The sequence below is a fragment of the Solanum dulcamara genome, chromosome 6 (assembly GCF_947179165.1).
Source record: "Solanum dulcamara chromosome 6, daSolDulc1.2, whole genome shotgun sequence".
In the NCBI taxonomy this organism is placed as follows: domain Eukaryota; kingdom Viridiplantae; phylum Streptophyta; class Magnoliopsida; order Solanales; family Solanaceae; genus Solanum; species Solanum dulcamara.
In genome coordinates this window covers 1,039,290-1,064,828 of record NC_077242.1, presented here as the reverse complement: position 1 = coordinate 1,064,828, position 25,539 = coordinate 1,039,290, and the positions used below count along the sequence as shown (strand labels likewise).

At 34.3% G+C, this 25,539-nt stretch overlaps 1 protein-coding gene across 1 annotated transcript; it reads left to right on the top strand.

Moving 5' to 3' along the window:
• The first annotated feature begins 2,938 nt into the window (after window positions 1–2,938).
• On the top strand, window positions 2,939–19,111 carry LOC129892019 (1,4-alpha-glucan-branching enzyme 3, chloroplastic/amyloplastic). Its single transcript, XM_055967542.1, has 22 exons — window positions 2,939–3,323; window positions 4,046–4,117; window positions 4,271–4,335; window positions 4,891–5,568; window positions 6,886–7,058; window positions 7,361–7,450; window positions 7,976–8,051; window positions 9,442–9,549; window positions 11,140–11,230; window positions 12,850–12,951; window positions 13,262–13,364; window positions 14,176–14,313; window positions 14,410–14,481; window positions 14,615–14,719; window positions 15,319–15,396; window positions 15,490–15,597; window positions 16,474–16,554; window positions 16,839–16,943; window positions 17,761–17,846; window positions 17,997–18,051; window positions 18,250–18,328; window positions 18,434–19,111. Exons 1-21 carry the CDS (start codon window positions 3,031–3,033, stop codon window positions 18,280–18,282), a joined length of 2,712 nt encoding a protein of 903 aa, XP_055823517.1. The 5' UTR covers window positions 2,939–3,030; the 3' UTR covers window positions 18,283–18,328; window positions 18,434–19,111.
• The last annotated feature ends 6,428 nt before the right edge of the window (window positions 19,112–25,539 follow it).

Here is a 25,539-nt window from a genome sequence, read left to right as displayed (position 1 = left end):
AAGATCCATTTCGTCCTCCAGAAGAGAATGAAGAACTCCTTGGTCCTGAAGTACCATATCTCAGTGCTATTGGTGCACTTATGTATTTTTAATGTAACCAGGCCTGATATAACATTTTCTGTTAATTTGCTGGCATGGTATACTTCATCCCCAATGCGAAGACATTGAAACGGTATCAAACATTTGCAATACCTAAATGGTATCATTGACATGAGTTTGTTTTATACTAACAAAGACTGTTCAAACGTTATTGGTTATGCAAATGTAGGTTATTTATCATACCCACATAAAACTTGATTTCAAACAGGCTATGTATTTACATACGGATGAACTGCTATATCATGGCGATCCACAAATGAGTCTATTGTTGTTAATTCTTCAAATCATGTTGAAATAATAGCAATTCATGATACAAGTAGAGAATGTGTGTGGTTGAGATTAATGACACAAGTCATCAAAGAAAGATGCGGCCTAGAAAATGATGTCAAAGTACCCACAGTTATATTCGAAGATAATGCTGCGTGCATAACTCAATTAAAAGGCGGGTTCATAAAAGGAGACAGAACGAAATATATTTCACCAAAATTATTTTTCACATATGATCTCCAGAATAATGGTGATATTGATATACAACAAGTTCGTTCGAGTGATAATCTTGCAGATTTATTCACAAAGGCATTACCAACATCAATTTTTGAGAAGGTAAGATAAAGGATTGGAATGTGTCATCTCCAAACTATCAAATGAAATTTTTCATCAGGGGAGTAAAATACGCGTTGTACTCTTTTTTTCTTAACCAAGCTTTTGTCCCACTGGATTTTCCTGATAAGGTTTTTAATAAGACAGCATTCAAGACGTATTAACAGATGTGTGTACTCGTTTTTCTTCACTAGGCTTTTTTTTCATCAGTTTTTTCCTAATAAAGTTTTAACGAGGCACAACATCTATTGGTATTCAAGATAACTATGTATATTATTTCTTGTAAAGTTTTTAATGAGGCATATTACACGTGGACATCAAAGGGGGAGTGTTATAAAATAAATATGGTGAATGTCCATTCACCCTTTTCCCCTAACCCAATTATTCATCATTTAATCTTGTAAATTTGGCTATAAATAGCCATGCCAAAAAATAAAAAGAATACACAAAACACAAACAATTATCTCTCTCTTTATCTTTGTCAATTATCGCTCTTTCTCTTTCTCTCTTACTTTCTTAAATAATTGCTAAGTTAGTTTATTTGATAACATCTAAGTTAGTTTATTTTATAACAGTTTCATATTTTTAATTTGTTACGAGGGACTTGGGAGCTAAGTTGTAATGTTTGTGTAATTTATATAAATTTCACAGTGTTAAGAGTTAATTTTATTATTTTTTTACTCTTTTCTAAATTATAAAAATCTCTTAAAATTTAAGAATTTCGAATACATCACTGCACTTTCGAATTCATAGGAGAGGGATGTATTAGAGAGAAGATAGAGATGTATTAGAGATGGATAAGACATTCAAATACATAAGAGAAAGATGTATCCGAGAGGAGAGGAATGTATCAGAAAGGGGAGAGATGTATCTGAGAGGGAATGAGAATGTATCAGTGAGAGTAGAGTGATGTATCAGTGAGAAGACTTTTGAAATTTTTTTAAATGGTAGAAAATCTTTGAAATTATTATAAAATAAGATGTATATTTTTAAAAAATTCCATAATGTTTTGTTTGTTAATTTGTTTGTGGGCCTTAGACTTGGGCCTTAGTGTGAACAATAGGGCATAGGCCCATTACTAGGCCCACTACAGTACATCTTCATTGGGGCACAGGAATTCCAAGTCTGCTCTAAGCCCATGATGTATTTTATTGTAGTGGAAGCTGGGCCACAAATGATCATGGGACTTCGGATAATTTACAAGAATAGCCTTGCAAATTGCTGATCAAACTTTTGATCTTGATTGTCTTGTGGCAAAACTTTTAGCATAGCAAATTGCCAAATTTTAACTTTTGACCTTCAAGGTTTTTAGATGGAAAAGCTAGTTTCCTAGGAACTTCCATAATCCGTAAATCCTAATATGTGGTATTATTTATCTTTCATTTTCGAATAGTCAAGGAGTGATATTTGTTTGATGTCAAGATTGTAGAAATTCTACTTCTATATTATTTTTCTTAAATCGTAGTGGTGTTTCATTTCTTTAAAGAGGTTAGTGTCCTCTAAAACACCGTTATATTTAACAAGTATTAGTAAATAGTAATTTATTAAAACATAATAAATCATGAATATAATAAAGTGTCGCGAGAGACATTAGGAATATTGTAATATTACATTATGGCAACGTGATAAGAAGCGGTCACGTCATGCGTCTAGATGTAACGTACACAATCCTTTTGTTAGAAGATCGACCAATCAAACCTTAAAGAGTGTAATTTAATGATACTTTTTGTTTCCTAACCATCAATTTTACGTAACATTTTTATTCTTCAATATTGAAATTAAATAATTGTGAAATTTCCTCAAAGAGTATAATTTAATGACACTTCTTATTCACCAACCGTCAATTCTATGTGATATTTTTATGGTATAATATTGAAATTAGTCTATCTTTCTATACTTATTTTGTGACAATAATATACCTAATTAACAAAGTGAGAGATAACATTTTTGTATTGCTATTTTAAAATTTGACAAGACTTTTTTAACGTTTATGATTAAATTCTTTCCTTTCTCACTATTTTCATCTAATCTAACGAACATATATTGTTATACATGCGATGGAGACTAAAAATAAAATAAAATAAAAATTAAATTTTGACGAACTTAATTAAGAAAGACTAAAACTGTTCAATCCAATACATGAAAGACTATTTTAACTTACCATCAAACTTGAGGGACCATTTTTGTCATTTTGTCCACCATTTACGTCCGTCCCAGTAGCCGTTTAGAGAAATTGGCTACAGTACCCGCCTCTTATCACTAAGGCAAAAAAAAAAAACCAGTTCCTCTTCTTCCCTCCTTAGTTCCATAGAGAGAAATTATCATAAAAAAATGTTCTCTCTGACGGATTCAATTCGAATTTCTTCATCTTTGAGTGATTATCGTCTTAGTTTTCTATCTCAAAGCGGAAGCAGAAACCGGCGCGAGCTTAAATTTGTTCGTAGCCGCCAGGCTCGAGTTTCGAGATGTAAGTGCTCAGCAACGGAGCAACCACCACCGCAACGGAGGAAGAAACGACCGGATAATTACAAGCAGTCGGTGGAGGAGAAAGGAATCGATCCTGTTGGGTTTCTCAGCAAATACGGCATTACTCATAAAGCTTTCGCTCAATTTCTTCGTGAAAGGTAATTTTACAATGCCTTAAATTATGTGACGTACTGTGTTGTTATTGTTATGCTCCTTGTTCAGCTAACAGGAGAAAAAGGAAGATAAATGAGAATTCTATTATAATATTCACAAATCAAAATATGCCTCTTCGTGCAATTTGAGCTACTTATATAGTTAGTGGAGTCATTTGCGCCAAACCTGATGAAAGAAATTAAAATGGCTAAAATTTGTGAACAGAAAATAGCTGCTGTAACTTAGACAACTGGTTTTCTTCAACATTAAACTGTTTCCCTCTTCCTGTTTTGAACATAACATTTGCCTCCTTCTAGAAAACATACTTGTCCTCAAGGACGGCAATTGTGTACGATAACAATCGTAAGAGTTTGAATGGAAATTGTGCAGTAAGGAGTTGTTGTCCTCTGTGAACAAATGGAACTCTGCTTTAACTCAGCCCAAAAGGCCAAAAGCTAGCTTAGCTCATGAGAGGAGAATTTCTGTATTGACCTGAGAATAACACCTGTATCTTCACAACTGATTTTTGTCAACATTCCAACTGTTTTCCTCTTCTTATTTTGCATGTAATATATTTCTATGATTTTTGTTGGACTTTCTGGAAACCCCATACCCAAAGTATTAACAAGCAGCAACTTTTTCGAGTATTCCCGCTACTTGATTTTTGAACCATTTGATATGCAACATTTTTCTAGGTGTTTCATTCTTTTAGCATTCTGCTTTGCAGATATAAATCATTGAAGGACTTGAAGGATGAAATATTGACTCGTCACTTCAGTCTGAAGGAGATGTCAACTGGGTTAGTTTTGTGCGCGAATTTCTTTCATCGACACTTGCCTTCCTCTCTCCTATCTGTCTTTGTGTCTGAGTACCATTGTGTGACTATATTCTAATAGTATCATATAATGCGTCTTGAATTGTCTTTGACTGATTCTAGGTGTCTATTTTACAGGTATGAATTAATGGGTATGCATCGCAACATTCAACATCGAGTGGATTTCTTGGAGTGGGCTCCAGGTTCAAATCCATACATGAATTTGTCATCTTAACGTGTTTTATTTATTTATCAGTACATATCTTCTTAGTGCTAATTTCTTTGTATTAATTCATGCTTCCTTGTGACATTACCATATGGTGCTTATTTTTAGTGACATTGGCAATTCTGCAACTTCTTAGTATATAAACTCCATCAACGTTTCAAACTTCATCCATCCACAACATGACATTTTTAAAGTGGCTCACTATTTGGTATCTTCTGATTTTTATTATTGCCTTAAAGTTCTCTATCCATTCAATTCAATTATTGATTCACGTTAGGACTATGGTGTGATATCACTGGGGAAAAAGACTTGATGTGCGGTTTCTTTATGCATGAATTCAAATAATTCATTGATGTTCAATTCCAACTCTGAGATTATATGCAAGTCACTGCAACTCTTTGTGTATCATCAATTGTGTGACACAATTGGATGGGATGTGGGAGTGGATTTAGCACTTGATGGTCAGCAATCGTTTCTTTGTTCTTATTTCCTTTTATAGTTTTGACATACAAGTGCCAAGATGTTGCAACAGGTGCTCGCTACTGTGCACTGATTGGTGACTTTAATGGGTGGTCTACAACTGATAATTGTGCCAGAGAGGGTCATTTTGGTCATGACGATTATGGGTATTGGTTTATTATTCTTGAAGATAAACTACGTGAAGGAGAAGAACCTGATAAATTGTATTTTCAACAGTACAATTACGCGGATGACTATGATAAAGGTGACACTGGTATTACCGTTGAGGAAATCTTTAAAAAAGCAAATGATGAGTATTGGGAACCTGGAGAAGATCGCTTCATTAAATCACGTTATGAGGTGGCAGCAAAGTTATATGAGGAAATGTTCGGACCAAATGGACCTCAAACAGAAGAGGAACTAGAAGCAATGCCTGATGCAGCCACACGATACAAAGCTTGGAAAGAGCAACACAAAAACGATCCAGCAAGCAATTTGCCGTCATATGATGTGATAGATAGTGGAAAAGAATATGATATTTTCAATATTATAGGGGATCCTGAATCGTTTAAGAAATTTCGTATGAAACAGCCTCCTATTGCTTACTGGTTGGAAACTAAAAAGGGAAGGAAAGGCTGGTTACAGAAATATATGCCTGCGTTACCTCATGGAAGCAAATACAGGGTGTATTTTAACACACCAAATGGGCCTCTTGAACGAGTTCCTGCATGGGCCACTTTTGTCATTCCAGGTAAACAAGCACTGCTTATTGGTATTTACATACTGTTTTTACATCCATAACTGGTTAATATGCATTTAGCCGAGATATAACAAGAAGCAGCACTGAAGCATCTAGAATTATGAATATTTTTTCTTTGGTGTATTCTGTTTGTCTGCCTAAATGATCTGTCAGTGACATACGTAAATGTATGAGTATTTACTGTCTTAGGATTTTATACTCGCATGTTGATACGACAAGTTACAACACACACCCACGTATAAATAAATATGTGCTTATATTTTTATTTTTTTTGGTCAATGGTGGTGTCTAGACTAGCTTCCACGCGTATTCACTAGATCTCTGAGTACGTGTTACCTCCCACCAATATATGCATTGGGTAACTCTGTCCACTAAAACTAGACCGACAAAAGAAATCACAAAGTGTTATTTGTATCCACTGGGATTTGAACGTTGATTCCCATGATTCATCCAGTGTCATTGACTGTTAGGCCACGCATTTGGGTGTGCAACAAGCTACAATATGTGTAGTGTTTATTAAGATTTATCCATACCTTGTGCATGTATGTTTGCATGCTTACACCTCTTCTTTTTTTCCCGAATGTCCTGTTCATAAACCCCATTTAATAATTTGCTGATAAGAAGGTTGAGTAGCGGATGGAGCATTAACATGTTGGAGGTTAGATCTAACTACCCCTAACCTAGTTGGAAGTGGTAAGTGGCATACGTTTTACGTGTGTTTAATTTACCTTATCGAAAGGTCTGTGAATATATAAACTGATGCATTATATAAGTTTTATCTCGGTGAAAAAAGAAATTAGTCTTATCTGTGAAGGAAGGAATGGTTAGCAATTGTTGCATGAGTGAGTGAGGGAGGGAGGGAGGGATGGAGCGAGAGAATGACAAGCTCAGGTTTTCTGTCTTTCCTCCCCCTTCCTACACAGCATATCAAAATCTGGCAATCTGCATCTGTATGAAAGTGAGTGAATCTAGAGGAGAGGCATGAACTTAAGGAGCTAACTTAAGCTTGGTCTATAGTCGTTCCAGTTCTAGCTGGTTCCATTATCTAGGAAGTCAATCTAATCTCTCTTTTAGTCAAAAGCGGTATGGGGGAGAGGGAGGTACCTCCATAATTGACTTGTGTGTTGTGATTAGCATTTTGAGTAGATGATTCTACATTGAATCTCCATGCCGGCTGGAAAAGAGATGCAGGACATAATCATATCATTGCTGTTTGTTTCATTTCTTATTTCCTTTGTTACTGGTAGTCCTTCCCTTGAAGTTGTTGTAGTATTATTGATGTTGCTGAATTCCTTTACTCATTTGCAGAAGCAGACGGAAAGCAAGCATTAGCAGTCCATTGGGAACCACCTCCTGAGTATGCTTATAGATGGAAACACAAGCAACCAGTCAAGCCTAAGTCCTTGCGCATATATGAATGTCATGTTGGTATTTCTGGACAGGAACCAAAAGTTTCCTCTTTCAATGATTTTATTAGCAAGGTGATTACATTGTACTTTATCTTACAATTCGTGTTGGACAAAACTTTTAATTGCGTTTCTTCAAAATTTTGTTGAGTAGAAATATGATTGTCTTCCTGTCTTTGGTTTAGGTTGTTATATCTGAATTAAATCCATATTATTTAAAAGAAAGGTCTGTTTTACCAGAAATATTTTGTCTTATGCTGAAATGTTTTTTTTCTTTTCTTTTATGTTTTTGCATTTGTATGGATAAAGAATTTGTTACCACTTTTCTCTGTCTTTGCAAGCTGAATTCATTTTAATATTTCTTTTTTTCATTCCAGGTCCTTCCGCATGTAAAAGAAGCTGGATATAATGCAATACAAATTATTGGAGTTGTTGAGCACAAGGATTATTTCACTGTTGGATTTAGAGTGAGTTAGAACTAGTTTCTCGTCAATTCTCTATCCCTGAAAGCTACATGTGGTACATTTTCAAAATTGTACCTTTTTGTTTCCTACCATAAAAAGGCTAGCCATGTCATTAGGCTTTCACGTTACTTTGGGATTTATTACATGGTCAACAATGCTTGAACTTTGTGACAGGCGACAATGCCCCTCTTGCACTGAGCCTTACCTTATAATTATTTTCATGGGAAATTTTTTATTGAATAACACCAAGTGGTTAGAAAAAGACCAAAAAAAGGGGAAAAAGGAAAAAATATATTCTAGAATTAGCACTGAATATCTTCTAGTTATGCATTTGAAAGATTGCACCTTCATGTCCCCCTCACTCTTTTTAGCTATTAGGAAATAGTGTATTGGGCAACGACTTATAACCTTTTTGTATAGATTCGGAACCTGCTAACCCTTTATGATTTATAGTTTCTTTTTGATAAGGATGATTTATAGCTTCTTTCTCACCATCAATATGATTTCACCATCTTTTTTCCTTTAAAGGTGACCAACTTTTATGCTGTTAGTAGCCGTTATGGCACCCCGGATGACTTCAAGCGCTTGGTTGATGAAGCACATGGTAATCCTTGACGTTTGAGCTGGGAAAATATGGTTTACATCCTGCTATGCTGTTAGTGACTACTTATGTTGCATATTATTTGCTCTTTCTTTCCTTTTATTTTTCTGATAACTATATTCTGTATGATTTGTGATTGAGGTGTCATTTACTGATTGATTAATTGATATACACTTACTTTTTGTCGGGCTCATTTAGAAGCTATTTTTTCTGCTTGGAATAGCATATAACATGCATTTCATTTAGTATCTTGATTCAGAAGATGCCGTAAGTTATTCTTGGATACTATGCTGTGCTGTCTGCAGATTGGTCAGCATGATCCAAATTATTAAATGAGTTTCACTCCAGCAATTTTTCTTTTTGATAGGTAATCAAAGATTTTATAAATTCTTCCACTAAGCCAGTGCAAGAAAACATAACTACAGATTGTTTAGATCCCTGATTGTATCTAAAATTGCATCAACATCATGTGCAATAACCAGGTCGCACCAAGAAGCTACCAAAATTAGACATCTTTGTTTTAGACTATGTAAATTTCTCCTACGGCCTTCAAAAATTTTGTCATTTCTTTCAAGCCAAATAGTTCACCAAATGGCTTGAGGGATGGTATTCCAAGTCTCTTGTAAATTTCTGCTAAGGCCTTCCACCCCAGCAATTTCTTGACTTAACTTTCTGCCAGGTTCATTTGGAAGCTATATTTGCTTAATACGTTCCATTTGATTTCTTGAACTTGAAGGATGTTCATTCATTAGTAGATATTCCATAAACCTAAATGTCTATGCCGCTGTCTGCAGATTGCTCAACCTGAATAAAATGAATTGAACGAGTTTCATCCTAACAAGTCCTTGCAGCTAGTTGCCTTAAAGCTAAGACCTTACTCTTTTTTAGAACCCACCCATGCTTCGGAAGCATAAAACACCATTTACTTGCCAAGGAAAGTAGGAGACTTGTGAACATATTTATTAATTTTGGGGGATGTATTGACAGATAGTCCTATCAACTAGAGGATGCTATGTTGTGAGCCTTAAAATTATTCTAAGACACGTCTCCTTCAAACTATTTGAAGGAGCATCTTAAAACCATGTTGATATCTTTAAATTCCTTCTTTTTAAGGCGAATTATGGTGTCTCGGACACAGCATTCCTTCTCCAAAAAAAAGAAAGAAAGATGCAAGACACAACATATCAACTTAGCTTTTTTAAATTAAGAAAAGATTTTCCAATACCTTCTCCAGCTTATGCCTCTTCTTACCTTTAACCTGTGTGTTCTGGTAATAATTATAGACATTGTCTTCTTACATTAATGAATATTCTGGATAACATTGTGATACACCTCCTTGTTATGATTTCTCTTTTAGCCGTATTGGTTTTACTAATCATGTTCTGTTTTGCAGGGATTGGACTGCTTGTCTTTTTGGAGATTGTGCACTCTTATTCAGCAGCAGATGAAATGGTTGGGTTATCTCTTTTTGATGGAACAAATGATTGCTACTTCCACACTGGTATAGTCTTCAAGAGAATGTGTAGAAGCACTTGACTCCCTGATTATTTTTTATTTGTTACACTACAAAATCACAGACCGTGTTCCCTGATGCATGTGTCATTTGTGGTATGTGGTTCTGGGATTCACCAACCTATTTGCTTACATGGCTGTTATACTAGTATCTAATTTGGAACTACTAGTGCTACACACCAAAAATGATTGCTGGCTAGGCCTACACCTGCTACATCATATTGGAAAAAAATTGAGCTCTATGTAGGGATCTCTAACTAGCTCAAATATCTGCTGCTCAATTTTTTTCCCTTAGGTATAATGAAGTGTTCATTGAACAAGATGTATGGTCTTCGACAACAATGTCTTTCATTCAATAAGGGAGTGAAATCTGGTATTGGTGTATGAGATCAAATTGATGTCAAATTCAGAATATGTTTTAATCACAATCTTTTCATCCTTAAAACCCAATGTAGCACTCATAGCTTCTTGAATTGCTATGAAGAGCCTGTAATGGATTTGAAAATAGATATGCTGAAAAGCCTCTAAATCATTCCATCATGATTTCCCATAAGATCATCAAAAGGTGGAAAGATAAATTGGAAAACAGTTGGTTGTGGCTCGTATACACGTGTGACCACATGCTAAACCACTGGCCATGTGTGATGCGTGACACATGCATTTGCAATATTGGCATGCTTAAACCAAATGTGTATTTACGTGACACATGCTCTTCCATGGTGCAGTTTAAAGCAGTGCTAGCCATTCGTTTGCTCTAGTATGCCTTGTAGCTAAGGCACAGCCCATATATTTGTGTTTATTTCATCTTGTACTCTTTTGCGATTGACTATAGTTTCTGAGAACTTCTTGTTTCTTGCTTTCATTCACCCAAACTTGATTCACATGTTTACTGTGTGGAAATAGAACATCAATAACCTCTAACCGTGTCTCTTGGAGTGATGAGACAACACTCGGTGCATATGTGACTATAGCCAGGCTACTTTTGGTTTCCTCCAAATTAGAGTTATAACTCCACTATTCATAAACAGAGTTGTGGGCGTGCATATACACTCGCATGAATGTATATAGACGTGCATGTGCGTGAGTGTGCCAGTTTACCCTAATAATAAAGTAAATTATTGTCATATACAAATTGAAAAAGTACAAATGAGAGGTGGTGTTATATTCCATGAAAGGTTAAACCTTGTTCCTTTTCTAATATGTTTTTCTCGTTAACCTTTTAATAAATTTATGCAAAATACTCTATAAATTTAATGCAAACAACAAGTACTTCTATTGTACACAGCCATAAAATATAAGCTTCATCTCAAGCTTGGTCAGGACAGAAGATAACAAGAAGATCGTGAGGGTCGGAGAGAATTCTAAGTTGAAGCAAGTCAGACACCATATTCACTGTTTATTCTACTAGTAGATCTAATATACTATTTTTGTTGCGTTCCTATGTTGGTGGAATTTCTTATTAGTTGGGGTTTCTCTTCAGTAACTTGGTTAAAGAACTATATATGATTGAACGTTTTCAGTATTTTGATATCATATGATTTCTTTTGGATCCTGAGTTCTGTATTTACTGCATAACTAGGTAAACGTGGACACCACAAATTCTGGGGCACACGGATGTTCAAATATGGAGATCTTGATGTCCTGCACTTTCTTCTTTCAAATCTGAACTGGTGAGTTTATAGTTATATGGTTTCCATCCTATGCGTGCTATTCTCTCAGTTTATAGCTAGTTTTTAGTTTTGTTAGAAGTCAAGGTCGGCACCTGATAAATGTTGCTGGTTGTGCAATAAATGCACCACCATCCTTTAATTATTAAGTCCATACTATATTTTATTGTATTTAATACACCAATGTGTTGGTTTATGTTGTAGTTCATTTGTATCAAGTGGGAAATACAAAAATAAGTCCTCAAGTTCACAATGTATCAGAGTAAATTCACTCTTGGTAAAATTCTAAATTGCTTCTGCTCATTGGCATGCGGCCTCTTGCCGCTTTCCCAGATGATGTCCATTTTTATTTATCAAAGTGAAATTGTAGACAATTGTCCTCTCCATCCCTTGCACATGGTCCGAATTCAATGATCCTCATTCGTGTCACATGAAGCTAGAAGAGGAACCACTCCTCTCAAAGAAGCTCCATCTACCAACCTAGTGGAGGTGAGCCTGTTTGTCAACAGTAATCATCTGTTAGAGTGTCATCACCTTGTTCATGTGTTTTTTTTACATGGTAAAAACTTGTATTAAAATCAAAAGAGACTGTGAAGCCAATAATTACACAGAGTGTGAACAAAAGCAAAATTTGTATTGCACTATAGAGACTCTAAAACTTGCATTAGGGCCTCAGTGTCATCTATGTACACTTGTTTACACCAAAAATGAAAAAGCAAAATACAACTAAGCTTTATCTTCTGGATTGAATTTCTCTTTCCTTCAAAACATCTAAGATTTCTTTCCCTCCGGATTGTCCACCATATGCAGCCTGGGATCATATTCCATCTTCTTTTTTAAACTTTTGTGCCTCTCCTTCCGTTCTAGCTGGAAAGCATGTCAAGTGTAGTCATTGACACTGACCTGCTCAAACCAATCATAGCAAGGAAGAAGTCCCAAAGTTGTGTAGTCACTCTGCTGTGCAAAAAAGATGACTATTTGTTTCTGCACACTTTCCACATAAGTGGCAATTAGAGCAAAGTTGTATTCCCCTTCTGTAGCCTTTCCTGTGTCAAACAAGCTTGCTTGACTACCAGCCAAACAAAACAAGCCACATTTGTATGTGATCTCAGTTCTCCAAATAGGCTTCCAAGGCCATAACAAGGTCAGCTTGTTATCGAGGTTCAAACTGATAGGCTGTTTTGACTGAAAAAATGCTGTGTTGTTCCCTATACACCCCAACCTGTCTTGAGCTTGAGAAGTTCCAATGAACTGATTTCTGGTGTTTAGGAACTCAGCAAATCTGTCCAAATCCCAGTCATTCAAGGCTCTCCTATAACTTAATTTCCATACCTGATTGCTCCAAACTTCACTAATGCCAGCCCTTTGTTGCTGGTTTAGAGAAAAGATATCAGGGTATAAGAGCTTGAGAGGGTTATCACCTAGCCAATTGGCAGCATGTATGTTTTCTTTTTAGTCAAGTCTCATAGATCCAAGTTCACAGTACGGTTGATGCATCAGCGTGAGCGATTTCTGTTTAAGAAACAAAAATCTTTTTTGAAACGAAATGCTCTCACCTAACAGACATGATTGTGCAAGAAACTATTTTCTTGACATACTGCTTATACAATGGTATTTTTCAGGTGGGTGGAGGAGTATCATGTCGATGGCTTCCATTTTCATTCGCTTCCGTCCATGTTGTATACACATAACGGATTTGCTTCATTTACTGGTGACATGGATGAGTAAGCATCAAAAGTTTAATTGTGTCATGTTAATTGTTCATGCGTTGTTTACTTATTAAAAAATGTTTATGCATTGTTCACCAATGACATATATTAAGATTCATATATTTGCAGTCTTTAACTGGATTTTGGTATCTAGCTTGATTAGGAAGTGCTAGAGATTGTAATGTGGAGTAGAAAACAAAGCTAGAAGGACCTCAAATTTGAAAATTATGTGACTAGGATGTATGTTAAACATTGGAAAATTATGAGCATTTATCTTTCTGTTGGGTGGTCTTTCTTCAACAATCTAAAACCTTTGTTGTTGCAGATACTGTAACCAATATGTTGACAAGGAGGCCTTATTGTACCTCATATTAGCAAATGAAGTACTGCATGCTCTTCATCCTAATGTGATCACGATTGCTGAGGATGTAAGTGTTTTTTTAAAGTTCTCTTGAAATTGTTCATTGCTTTCCTTAGATGCTTTCGAGGAAGTAGAAATCCTTTGTTATTGAACTTAGTTCTGCTGAGTGTATCTTATGATACATTTACGATGTCTCTTGAAAAGAGGATTTCATTTAATGTTTCTTGATACAACAACAACAACATACCTAGTGAAATCCCACTAGGGTAGAGTGTTCTTCTTGTGCAAGTTTATTTCTTAGTCTTGTATTACTAGATATGTCAGATTTCCTTGCTTTTCACATGCAACTTGTAGTTTGAGACCTTTGGCTGACATTTGGGGTTGGAGTAATGGAGAAATAATCTCCACATAAAATTCAACATTGTTTTATACAATGTTTGGTTTGATTTTCTGTTCCACGTAAAACTTAGCATACTCTATACATGTTTGGTTTCAAATTTTCTTTTCTACATAACTAATACTCACATAAGTTATGTGGGAATCTATGTATACTTTATGTGGGATAGAATGTGGAATAAGAGTGCAGCTGTTAGTAGTTCATGGATTAAAACAACTAAATGAAAAGAATAACCCTTCATGTAGTAACTAATATTTCTTCTTTAAAAAAATACATTGTATAATAAATTTTAATACAAAATCAAATATCAAATCACATATAATCCTTAAATTACAATCCTTGCATTATACATCCTTGAATTACATTCTGTGTATCACTAATCCTGCACTACAAACCCTACATTTCTAATTTCTGCATAACTTGCTTCTAAACCAAACTACCCCTAACTGTCCTTTGATAAAGATTTCTTTCTGTTGCATAGGCAACTCTGTATCCTGGACTCTGCGACCCAACTTCTCAAGGTGGACTGGGCTTTGATTATTTTGCCAATCTTTCTGCCTCAGAGATGTGGCTTGCATTACTTGAAAATACTCCTGATCATGAATGGTGCATGAGTAAGGTTGAAGCTTGCATTATAGGCTTACACGATTTTTCTCCTTTCAAACATCTAATGCTATGGTAGTTGGTGGTATTTAATATGGTTGTCTTGTTTCAGATTGTTAGCACATTAGTGGGCGACAGACAAAATACTGATAAAATGCTTTTGTATGCAGAAAATCACAACCAGGTAGCTGCACTTTTTCTTTTGCCACGTGTTTATGACTTTTCTCCCCTTTCCTTTACTTCTCTTTCATATTGTAAAGGTCTGAATCTATAAATCAACATTATCTAATTGGTTGTAATTCGCCCTTCTCTTTTAGTCCATTTCTGGAGGTCGCTCCTTCGCAGAAATACTGATTGGTAACTCCTTGGGGAAATCTTCTATATCACAAGAGTCATTACTTAGAGGCTGCTCATTACACAAGGTAATTTCTTGACTCGTGGTTTACACTTCATGTAGTAAGTGAATATATGGTACTACCTAGAGGCTGTTTGTTACACAAGGGCAATTGCTTGACATTTCTTGGTTACCCTTGGTTGATCAGATCTGACTCTTACGAACAGTTGCTCTTCTCTCGTCTCTTAATAATATTGTCTCACTCTATTTTGGTAATCCCGGACCTTGTTAACACGGGATGCTTTGTACATTGGGCTGCCTTTTTTTACATGATTGCCCCTTATTTGATTAACCTCTGCACCGTTGTCATTGTTCTTGATGTTGCAGTCAATAAGTGGTGGCATTCAGGTGAAACTTGTATGTGCTTCAAGAGGGAGCTAGCCTTTTAATATTTTCTTCTGTGAAAAGTAATTCAGCTTGATGAATCTATTTTCATTGATTTTCTGGTTAATAGATTAGTCCTTCAGATAAACTCCTTACACAAGGGAATGAATTTATCTAAAGGATTCACTAGGCTAGTTCCCTCTTTTCAGCACAATTTTAGATTACTTGCCTGCTTGTGTTCTGTGATATTCCCATGTATTTGAGCTTGTCTAATTATGGTTGGAATCTTCTTGTATTAAATAGATGATCAGATTAATTACATCTACAATTGGTGGTCATGCATACCTCAACTTCATGGGCAATGAATTTGGTCACCCAAAGGTGAGAGTAGTTATTTTCTGCATACATGACTTGTGGACGTTTATGACTATATTGCAGTAAACTTCGTATCAAATGACGTGTTTCCTGCAACAGAGAGTTGAGTTTCCAATGTCAAGCAACAATTTCTCCTTTTCACTAGCTAACCGTCACTGGGATCTATTGGAAAATGATGTACATTATCAATTGTTCTCATTTGATAAGGTGACCACCAAACTTTTGATTATGCAAAATGTGCTTTGCTGTATCTCTCTCTCTCTCTATATATATGTGTGTGTGTGTGTGTGTGTGTAGAATCTCCTTATACGACTGTTGCTGAAGGTATGTTGCATTTGAGATGCACTGTTTAGTATATATTCTGTTGTATATTACATGTTGTTCCATTTTCGTACATCATTGTTGGTTTTCTATTAATCCTGATAATATCTTTCTGATACTGTGTGGAGAAAGTACTCCATGCGAGCATTGCAAGGGAGGCCTAGTTGTTGCGCATTAGTAAATGACTGTCACTAAGTTTATCTCCCCTTCGAGTGTACTTTTTAGTATTTATTCTGTTTGATATTACATTTCTCTTTTCCTCCTTTTTTCCGTCAAGGAGTAATGATTGTTTGGCTTCCACACATCATAGCAACCCTTTTCTGATATTCTGTGCTGAAAAAATAATGTACTCTCTTTAGTAGATATTTTGTTGGAAACCACATATTGCTTTCTTCCCTTATTTTCCATCAAGGGGTATATATAGTTAGTCTTCCACATGCCATAGCAACCTTTTCTGATATTATGTGGAAACAATATACTGCATGATCAATTAAGGTAGTTCACATAGTTGTGCATTAGTAAATGAGGTTCATGTGCTACTCCTGCCTTTATTGTTTTATTTCATACTTGAATGGTATTTATCACCTCTCCATAACCATTATTTTTTTCTTTTTAGTTGATTGATGAGATAGCTTGTGTTTGATTCAGTCATAGGCATATGCTATGCATCTCTTTCTTTCTGGCTCTGCTGTAAATTGGAATATTTGTTCTGCAACCTAAGGGAAAAAGAAAGAAGAGAGATATGACTCCTTTCATTTTCAGGATATGATGGACTTGGATAAAAATGGGAGAATTCTGTCCAGAGGTCTTGCCAACATTCACCATGTCAATGATACTACCATGGTACAAAGCTATCTCTCTTTTATTTGATATTTCTCCATTACAATTTTTGTCTATATCTTGTTTTTCTAGTGTGCCTGATTGATGATAATTAGAAGGTGATGCACGAGATGGCGCTGTATTGGGGTTTCCTAACTATGGAGAGTGTTTCATATTTTAGTTGTCTGTGACACTAGGGAGTAAGAGCATCATAACAGTTGCTTGTGTGCTGGAATTTTCAATATAGCTAGTTTCTTTGGAAAACATTTATTTCTTGAATATAAAGAGTGAAATTATTTTTGGAACAGGTGATTTCTTACTTGAGAGGTCCCAATCTCTTTGTGTTCAACTTTCATCCTGTCAATTCATATGAAAGATACATTATAGGCGTGGAAGAAGCTGGAGAGTATCAAGTATGTTCCATTTTATCCTTTTCTTGCTGAATGCCTCTGTCTAAAGATTTTGAAGTTTCTGTCCAACATTTGCTGTCCCTTGTGGCTGATGTTTTATGTAGCTGATTTAATCGGGCATAGAGGTGTCATATGGTCACACCTCCATTTACATTTAAGTTATGAGATAAAATGTTTGTGCATCTTTCACTTTCTTCTTACGGGGATGAGGAGCAGTATCTAAGCCTACCTCCCTGGTAAATGAAAAAAAGCACTAGCTTGAGTGAGAGACTTAGATTTCTCCTATATTCATCTCTAACTCCCACATAAAAGATTTATGTAGCTATTGTTTATGTCCATACTTCTATGCCTGTCTCCATAGTAAGTTTATAGAATAACCACTAGCTTGTGTGAGTAGAAGATCCTATTTTTTCCTAAGTTGATCTCTTTCTCAGTCCTGCATGAACATGAAGAAGAGTATTACTCCATCCGTTTCAATTTATGTGAACCTATTTAACTAGGCATGGATTTTAAGAAAGAAAGGAGCAAGACTTTTGGAACTTGTAGTCTTAAACATGCCATCATGCCATAACATTTGTGTGTGTGTAAGACTTTTGAAATTTGTGGTCCTAATATGCTATATCATTTATGAGGAACACAGTTGACATATCATTGACTACTCGACCTATGTATTTTCTTGCGTCTCTAGCTATAACTTGAAATTCCGGAGAATAATACATGTATCGAGGAACACAGTCGACATATCATTTAATTACTTGATCTATATATTTTGTAACTTCACTGACTATTTCTTACCCTATTGTGTGGTCAACTTTTATAGGTCACATTAAATACAGATGAAAAGAAGTATGGTGGTAGAGGACTACTTGGCCAAGATCAGAATGTTCAAAGAACCGTTAGTAGAAGGTGCTTTTCTTTTTCACTTGTTTTTACATGACTCATATCTAGTCGCTTACTTATGTTCTCTTCTTCTATTAGGAAGATGAATTCTAATGTTTTTACCTGATATCCGTGTTAAACTTTTATATAATGCATGTCTTAATATTTCCATTTCAGAGCTGATGGAATGAGATTTTGCTTGGAAGTGCCTCTGCCAAGTAGAAGTGCTCAGGTTTGATTATTATTATTATTATTTTTTATTTCCCCCTCAATTTAGGCTTCTGAGGGTAGAAGCTATGAACTTGCAACATTTTGTGAAGTATCTCAAAGCTATTATATGAAATATTATTCTGCAACCTCTCTAGACATCCTTCATTTACCATCAGCCCATGACCGATGAATGCTTGATTAATTGGTTCAACTCCTGCAGGTCTACAAGTTGACCCGAATTCTAAGAGCATGATCACTCTAGTAATCAAAGTGCCTCATATTATGACACAAAAGGAAAGGTGGGTTTACACTTTGACTCTGATACTAAACATGTATTGAAGCACCTTCTTGCTTATCTATTAAGCTTTTGTAGTTTATTCAGGCTGTTTTCTAATCTTTAACAGGTTCTACATTGCCCCTTATACTGATCAATCTTGTGGCCTTTCCGAGGTGAGTTTCTGTGATTCTTAAGCACAGGCTGTTGGTAGTCAGTTATCATGAACTTTTGCCTTCAGCATCAGGATAGTCCTGTGCAATGGGGCATGGACGAAAAAATTTTGGCTCGTCATGGGGGTCAAAAGCGTATTAAGATTTCACAGGCCTCGATTAAAACCATCACTCGCTTTAGGATACACAAACACATTAATGGGGTGTAGACGCTGATACGGCCTTTGAAGTTTCCAGTGTATAAAAGAGCATTCAAATTGATGAGAACTTCAATTTGACATCGGACGTTGAGTCATGTTTCGTAAACATTGTGGTATGAAGTTATCAGTTCTTCAAGATATACGAATACCTCTAAGAGAAGGGCATACATCCTGAGTTTTACATCGGAATCAAATGATTCTCTAGCAACATTCTCTTATGTTATTCTATATTTGTGCTACTTGCACCCCTCAGTCAAATTGTAACCATTTCTAATAATGTCCAATCTTGTATAATCACACATTATCTTGTAGATGTTCATTTTGTAAATGGGTTTGGCCTCCAACTGTCAACTCTTGTACACCATTGCTGGTCACAGACAGTTTTATTTAATTTTACGTGTTACATCTTGGCCTCTAAATTAACTTGTGATATCATTTTCTTTTGAGTTGCCAAGTAATGCTTATCATAAAAATTTATAAGTAATTACCTTACAAGCAAGGGTAGGTATACAATGTAGTCTACATATTCGGTAAAAATCAATAGCTTTAGCTCATATAATGTATAAGTTTTATGCAAAAAAAATGTTCTGGTGACAACCGAATAGTTGCTAGAATTTATAAATTTCAAATCTTGAATTTGCTATAAAATTATTTTCTATATTGTTGGGAATACAATTTAAACTCTTCTACAAAAAGGGTGTAAAGAGTGATTGACTGGCTTTTAGCAGCAACAAGAGTCATACATATATGAAAAAGGGCATAAAAAAGAATAGAGATAAGTAGATGATTAAGCTGAGTAAGCACTGAGTATCAAGACGGGTTGTGGTGGAATGATTGAGATTATTTTATCATTAATCAGAAGTCTCGTTCGACTCTGAAAAATGGAATTTTTTTTGTTGGTGTAGCCCCTAGAAATGAGATTTGCAATGTACGAATTCAAATTTAGTCGAGCTCAAATGTGATAGATACCGAACATGGAGAGGGAAACTTTTAAAAAACATTTCTTCATAGACCAAAACGTACAAAAGGAATTTGAAGTTTTTTTTTTTTTTTTTTAAAAAAAAGAAAAAATAATGTTATCACTCTTTTGCATGGTCACCATACATATAATATAGCAGGAAGGAAAACGGCAACTTTTTACTTACTACGACAAAAAGAAGATTTGAGAAAGAATTAACTAATACAAATGGATAGCGTAAAGAATATGTATCTAAGAGCCAAATTCATGATTTAAAATTTATGTTTTTTTATAATTATCTTAAATTAATATAATAACAATCGGGTTCATAATCAATATTTGTAAATATTCAGTGAATATTTTTACTATATCTACAGTCATGTGACAAAAGCTATTGGTTACCATGAACCCATTCCTTATAATCAAACTTTTTATAAACGACTATCTAGAGTTATTTTATAATTAATTTAATAATATAATTTATTTTTTAAACATGTGATTGTGATCAGGGGCGGAGCTGAAGTTTACGTAAATAATTTATCAATACACTGGTAATTGCATGTTTTCGAATTCAAAAAACATGAACTCAAAATTTTAACGTCGCCTCTAATTAATTGTGATAAGATGCTCTAGAACAATATTCCAATTAGCAAAGAGCCGTAACTAAGGTGCAATATTAGTCCAAAGTACTACGTTCCAATATTATTAACAAAGCTGACGATGATATGTTGCTATCATCTTATGGTAAACACAGTTGATTAGCAAATAAAGATTGAGAGGTTTCTTTTAAAGAAACTCCAAAACAGGTGAGGTCTTCTTCAGAAAGATTTGCAGAATATAACACAAACACAAGTTGTTCCTAAAGTTTGAACAAGTTGTAGGGAATACGTAATATCTGAATGGAAGTTAGTAACAACGGGGGTGGAGTTTACGTTCTTTCCTCTTTTTTCGATAAGAATCTCATAGCCGTAGTCCTACTCAAGGACTCGGGAGCAGGGGTGGAATAAGTAAATTTCTTACTAATTTTTTTTGAGTTCATATGTAAGCAAAAATATTATTTTAAAAGATTTGCATATAATCTAGACAATACGAGGTGGAGGTGGGTGTGGGGTGTGGGATGTGGGGAGGTGGGTGAAGATGAGGAGTGTTGGAGACATGGAATTAAGGGTGTTCAAAATTGGACTGTAACCGAAAAGCCAACCGCAAAATTGGCTTATTGGTATTAGGTTATCGAATAAACGATTAGGGAACGGATTAAAATTTTATAATTAACGGTTTATTAGTGTGGAGGTGGATTATTCAATTTTCTTATCGAGTAAACCGTTAACCCGTTAAGAATTATTATACTTATACTTTTATTTTAGGTATATTAGCCTCATTTAATATTTTACCATAATATATAAGATTAATTATGTATTTTTCCTTTGTTAGTCCTAATTCCAAAAGGCTAAAGTCGTAAAGTCAGGAAAACTTATTTACTTTTCTATAATTATATATTTTGCCCTCAAGAATAGAGAGCAAGTAAGCAAACTCAAAAAAACACTAAAGTTTAAAAGAGGTAAAGACGTAAAGAATCCTCTGGCTCACTACATTTAAATTAGTGAAAAGAAGTCATTTCTTTTGTAAGGTGTTCATCGAAAAAAATGTACCATAAAAATTAATTAGAGATTAGTCGATACACAGCCCGATAACTGTCCAATAATTGCTAATCCGTTACCGAACCAATCGATATCCGATAGGCCAAACCATTAAGTAAAATTATCCGCCCAATCCGCCCGATAAGCATTCCTACACGAAATGTTAACTTGTTTTCCTATTTGCATTACGAAAGCCGGAGCCACTCCCCTAGCGGTCCTGCCACCACGTCGTAGAATGGAAGCTCGTGTGGAATCTTTTATTCTGGCGTAACAGCGATAGAACGTAACAAAATATTACAGCCGCCTAACATAGGGGACGGAGGTATGGTAAATTTGGCCAAAATATGAGACCCGAAAGGCCCGACACGCACAATCCTATTCTATCCGAGTCCGAGTTTACCCCCTTGCACTTCGGACAGCTGTCCGTAGCATCATAAGGAGACAACCCCCCCCCCCCCCCCCCCCCCCCCGCTTTTGAGGTACAAAAAGAGTATGGTACATAGAAGGTTGGTCTACGTCATTTTTCTCATTTTTAAAGAATTTTTTTTTCTAGAGAAAATATATATTTCAAATTTTGTAACCAATCAAACATGAGAAAATTAGAAAATATTATATGAAAATTGATATTTTCATCCATACTAAACACCCCATAGTTAGTCGCCCAGAAAAAGTATGAAACATAACAAATATAAGCTAAGGCAGGTTAAATAAATTGATAATGTAAACACATTCTTTACGATGGTATATATGCGTTAAATTTTATTTCCATTTTGATTATGGTCACAATTGAGATCTTTTTTATATTTACGTCAGGGGAGAAAATAGGAAAAAGGGGAAGAGGATGTTACGCTACTGATAAGATTTTTTTTTTCTTCTCTAAATTTGCCCTTTTGTTTTCTTATTAACTATAATATTCTGAAAAGTACATTTTTAGAATAAAATAAATTAAACTTGGGCATATGTTCCTTTTTCGATAGTAGAATATCGAATAAAGTATTAAAGAGTGTAGAGAATAAATTTACCTTTCAAAAATGTCAAAAGTAGTTTTGAGTATAATCAAACATAAGAAATTTGATCACCAAATAATTAGAGACCAAAAAAAAGCAGCTTTAACTCATAAAATGTACAAACATACATGTACAATATGCTACCTACTCCCCCAAATTACCATATACAATAAAAACAGGAAAGTTCGGTGCACTAAAGCTTCCGCAAACTAATTCTTAAATTTTAAATCCAACTTTTATCTTTTCACACACATATACAATACAATATTGCTAGAACATTCCCCTAAATTAAATCTCGCAATTCTGCTTCGAAAACTTTTCTTTGAAGATGAGGAACAAATAACTCTTTTACCTCGTAAAGGAGGAGTAAGATATATACATTCTATCCTCCGCACAGCTCAGACTCCACTGATGAGACTATGAACATCCTAACCTCCTCATATCCGATTAACACGACTATGTTGAATATGTTGTTGTTGTAATACTCCCCAAATTAAACACAAATCTTAATATCAGAAGCAAATCTCACTCTCTTCAAAGATTCAAATGATTCTTCTCTTTGCATTTTCAATTGATTGTAAAAATTCCCAATAAATGTTTCAGCTTTATTAAACAATTCCTCCCCACTAATCTCCTCCTCCTCTTTTACTTCACTATTATCATCACCACTCCCAATAAAAAACAAACTTGGTGTGGGAAGACATTTTTGTAATTTCACTTCATCCTTCACCACTAATTTTGTGACCACAACAATTTTCTCAGAAACACATTTTTCTGCCACTTTAGGTGGTTGTTTAATAATAGTAGTAGTGTGAGGAGAAAGAGAATATGGATTATTTTTGACATCATTTTGAGATTTGGAGAAAAAGGAAATTAGGCCAGCATCAACTCCTAAGGAGATAATGAGAAGATTAACTATGAAATAAAGATAAGGAGTTCTTTGAGATGAGGATATTAGAGGAGTCATGAGTACAAGGATAGTTATAAGTAAAAGCTTTAAAATTTGGGATTTCATAATTTTGTCCATGGAGAAAAACTTTTCTTTTTTTTTAGAAATTTTGTAGGAATGAAAAATGTTGGTGATGGAATTGGGAGGATATTGGAGATGGCTTTGATATTATATAGAGGTTGACATACAAGGGCAGTGTTGGGGCCTGGCCAACTTCATATTTATAACAACAAAAAATAAATAAAGAGTGAAAAAAGGTGGTCTAGGTCTTGTCTTTATCAGATTCATAGCCATAACAAGTAGGTGTTTGAAATTTGAATATAATTAGGTGATGTTTGAAAAAAATGTACTTGTATTTAAAATTAAGAGTCCGTTTGGATGGGCTTAAAAAAGTAACTTTATATATGAAGTGTTTTTAAAACTTTGAAGTGCTGAAAGTTATTTTTATAAATAAGCAGTTGAGTGTTTGGATAAAAGTGCTTAAATGAGAAAAATGATGTGAATTTTAGGGTTAAAAGAATAAAAAGGGTAGTTTGAGAATTTAGTTAAAATATAAGGGATAGAAAAATAATTTCTATGGTCAAAGAAAATGACTTTAAGCACTTAGGAAAAAAAAAGTTAGGAATCCTAACTTTTCATTTTTGACTGACTTTAAGAACTTTATGGCTTAAAGTTAACATTAGGCAAACACGTCCAAAAGCTAAAAATGACCAACTTAAAGCCCATCCAAACGGGCTCTAAGTAGGCACATTTATCTGTTTTGATATGTTTTTTTTAGCCAATCAGACATCAGTATTTATTAAAAATACTCTTTTTATTTTTCAAAATAAAAATACAATTTGAATATATTTTAATCTCTCTAGATCTCACTTTTAAAATTACAGACGCAGATTTTAGATTTTGAGAATGAGGAGACAAGAGAACATGCCAGAAAGGCAAAAAAGAAACATAAGTCAATTAAAAGGTTAAAAATAAAATATTTCAATTATAATTGGACAACTAGTGGATAAGGCAATATTCCCTCTCTACTTTTTTTTTTTTTGGTTCGTCTCTTTGTTCTCGTTAGGAGAAAAAGGAAGTGCAGCAGCTTCTTGCTTTTATTTTTTGTCCTTTTGTTTAGGTTTAAGTAATTATTAAGTAGAAATCTATTGTAAATATAGCAAGTTTATAGTGTGTATTTATCTTTATGATATCTGTGAGAGATGTGACATTTTATGAGATATCTTAATAATTATTAAGTAAATATCTATTGTAAATATAGTAAATTTATATTTATGATATTTGTGAGAGGTGTGACATTTTATTTATTAAGTAAAGACCTATTGTAAATATAATAAGTTTATATTTGTGATATTTGTGAGAGATGTCACATTTTATGACATATACTAGTAATTATTAAGTAAAGATCTATTGTAAATATAATAAATTTATATTGTGTATTTATATTTGTGAGAAACGTGTCATTTTATGAGATATCCTATAATATCTCATAGAATATTACATCTCTCACAAATATAAATACACAATATAAACTTACTATATTTACACAAATGTTGCTTAATAGTACTATCTTCGTCCCATATTAGATGGACACTTTCAACTTTACATGGTAATTAAGAAATCATTAATACATTGAAAGACTTTATCAGTTTGCCCTTTGTTTATATCAATGTAATATACATAGAGTATAGAAATAGTTAGTATTGAGAATTGATTACATTCAAAAGGTCATATTAATTGTAGGGGTAAAATAGGAAAAATTTAATTAATTCTATCTTGATTTAGTAAGTGATCAAATAATATGAGACAAATATTTTTAGTAAGATACCCATCTAATATAGGACGGAGGTAGTAATTCAGTAAATATATTTCTAGCAGTTTTGATTCTATAAATATGTCAAAAATAAGTATTTTAATTTCCAATCAAATCATTTAGCAATTTTTGTTGTTTGATATGAAAGGAACTATGAATTTATATTTTCTTTAACAAAAGCACCATAAAAATCTCATTAAATTCTAAAAATTGTAAAAAGAAAATAGATTAAAAAGGGAGAGGCCTCACTTTTGGTGTTTTTATGGTCCCCTTCTTGTTTCTTTTATGCAATTGAGCTACTCAAGTTTAAGCCCTTATAATTAGGAATGACTCCAATTAACTTCATATAGTTAGTGAAACTCTCACTATTTTGCTCTTTTGTTTTTTTATCTTTAAACAAAAAAGAATAGTTAACAGTGATAAACAAATAAACAAGTCTGGAGGGGAATACAGGTTAACTTTGGAATTTTTTTAGAAAGATAAAAGATGCGCTTAAAAC

What these genes read in the sequence shown, in the direction of transcription:
- LOC129892019 (XM_055967542.1), top strand. Translation starts at nt 3,031, where the DNA reads ATGTTCTCTCTGACGGATTCAATTCGAATTTCTTCATCTTTGAGTGAT. An exon ending in TTTCTTGGAGTGGGCTCCAG is followed by an intron (nt 4,336 to 4,890) that starts GTTCAAATCCAT and finishes ATGTTGCAACAG; the next exon opens with GTGCTCGCTACTGTGCACTG. An exon ending in ATGAATGGTGCATGAGTAAG is followed by an intron (nt 14,314 to 14,409) that starts GTTGAAGCTTGC and finishes GTCTTGTTTCAG; the next exon opens with ATTGTTAGCACATTAGTGGG.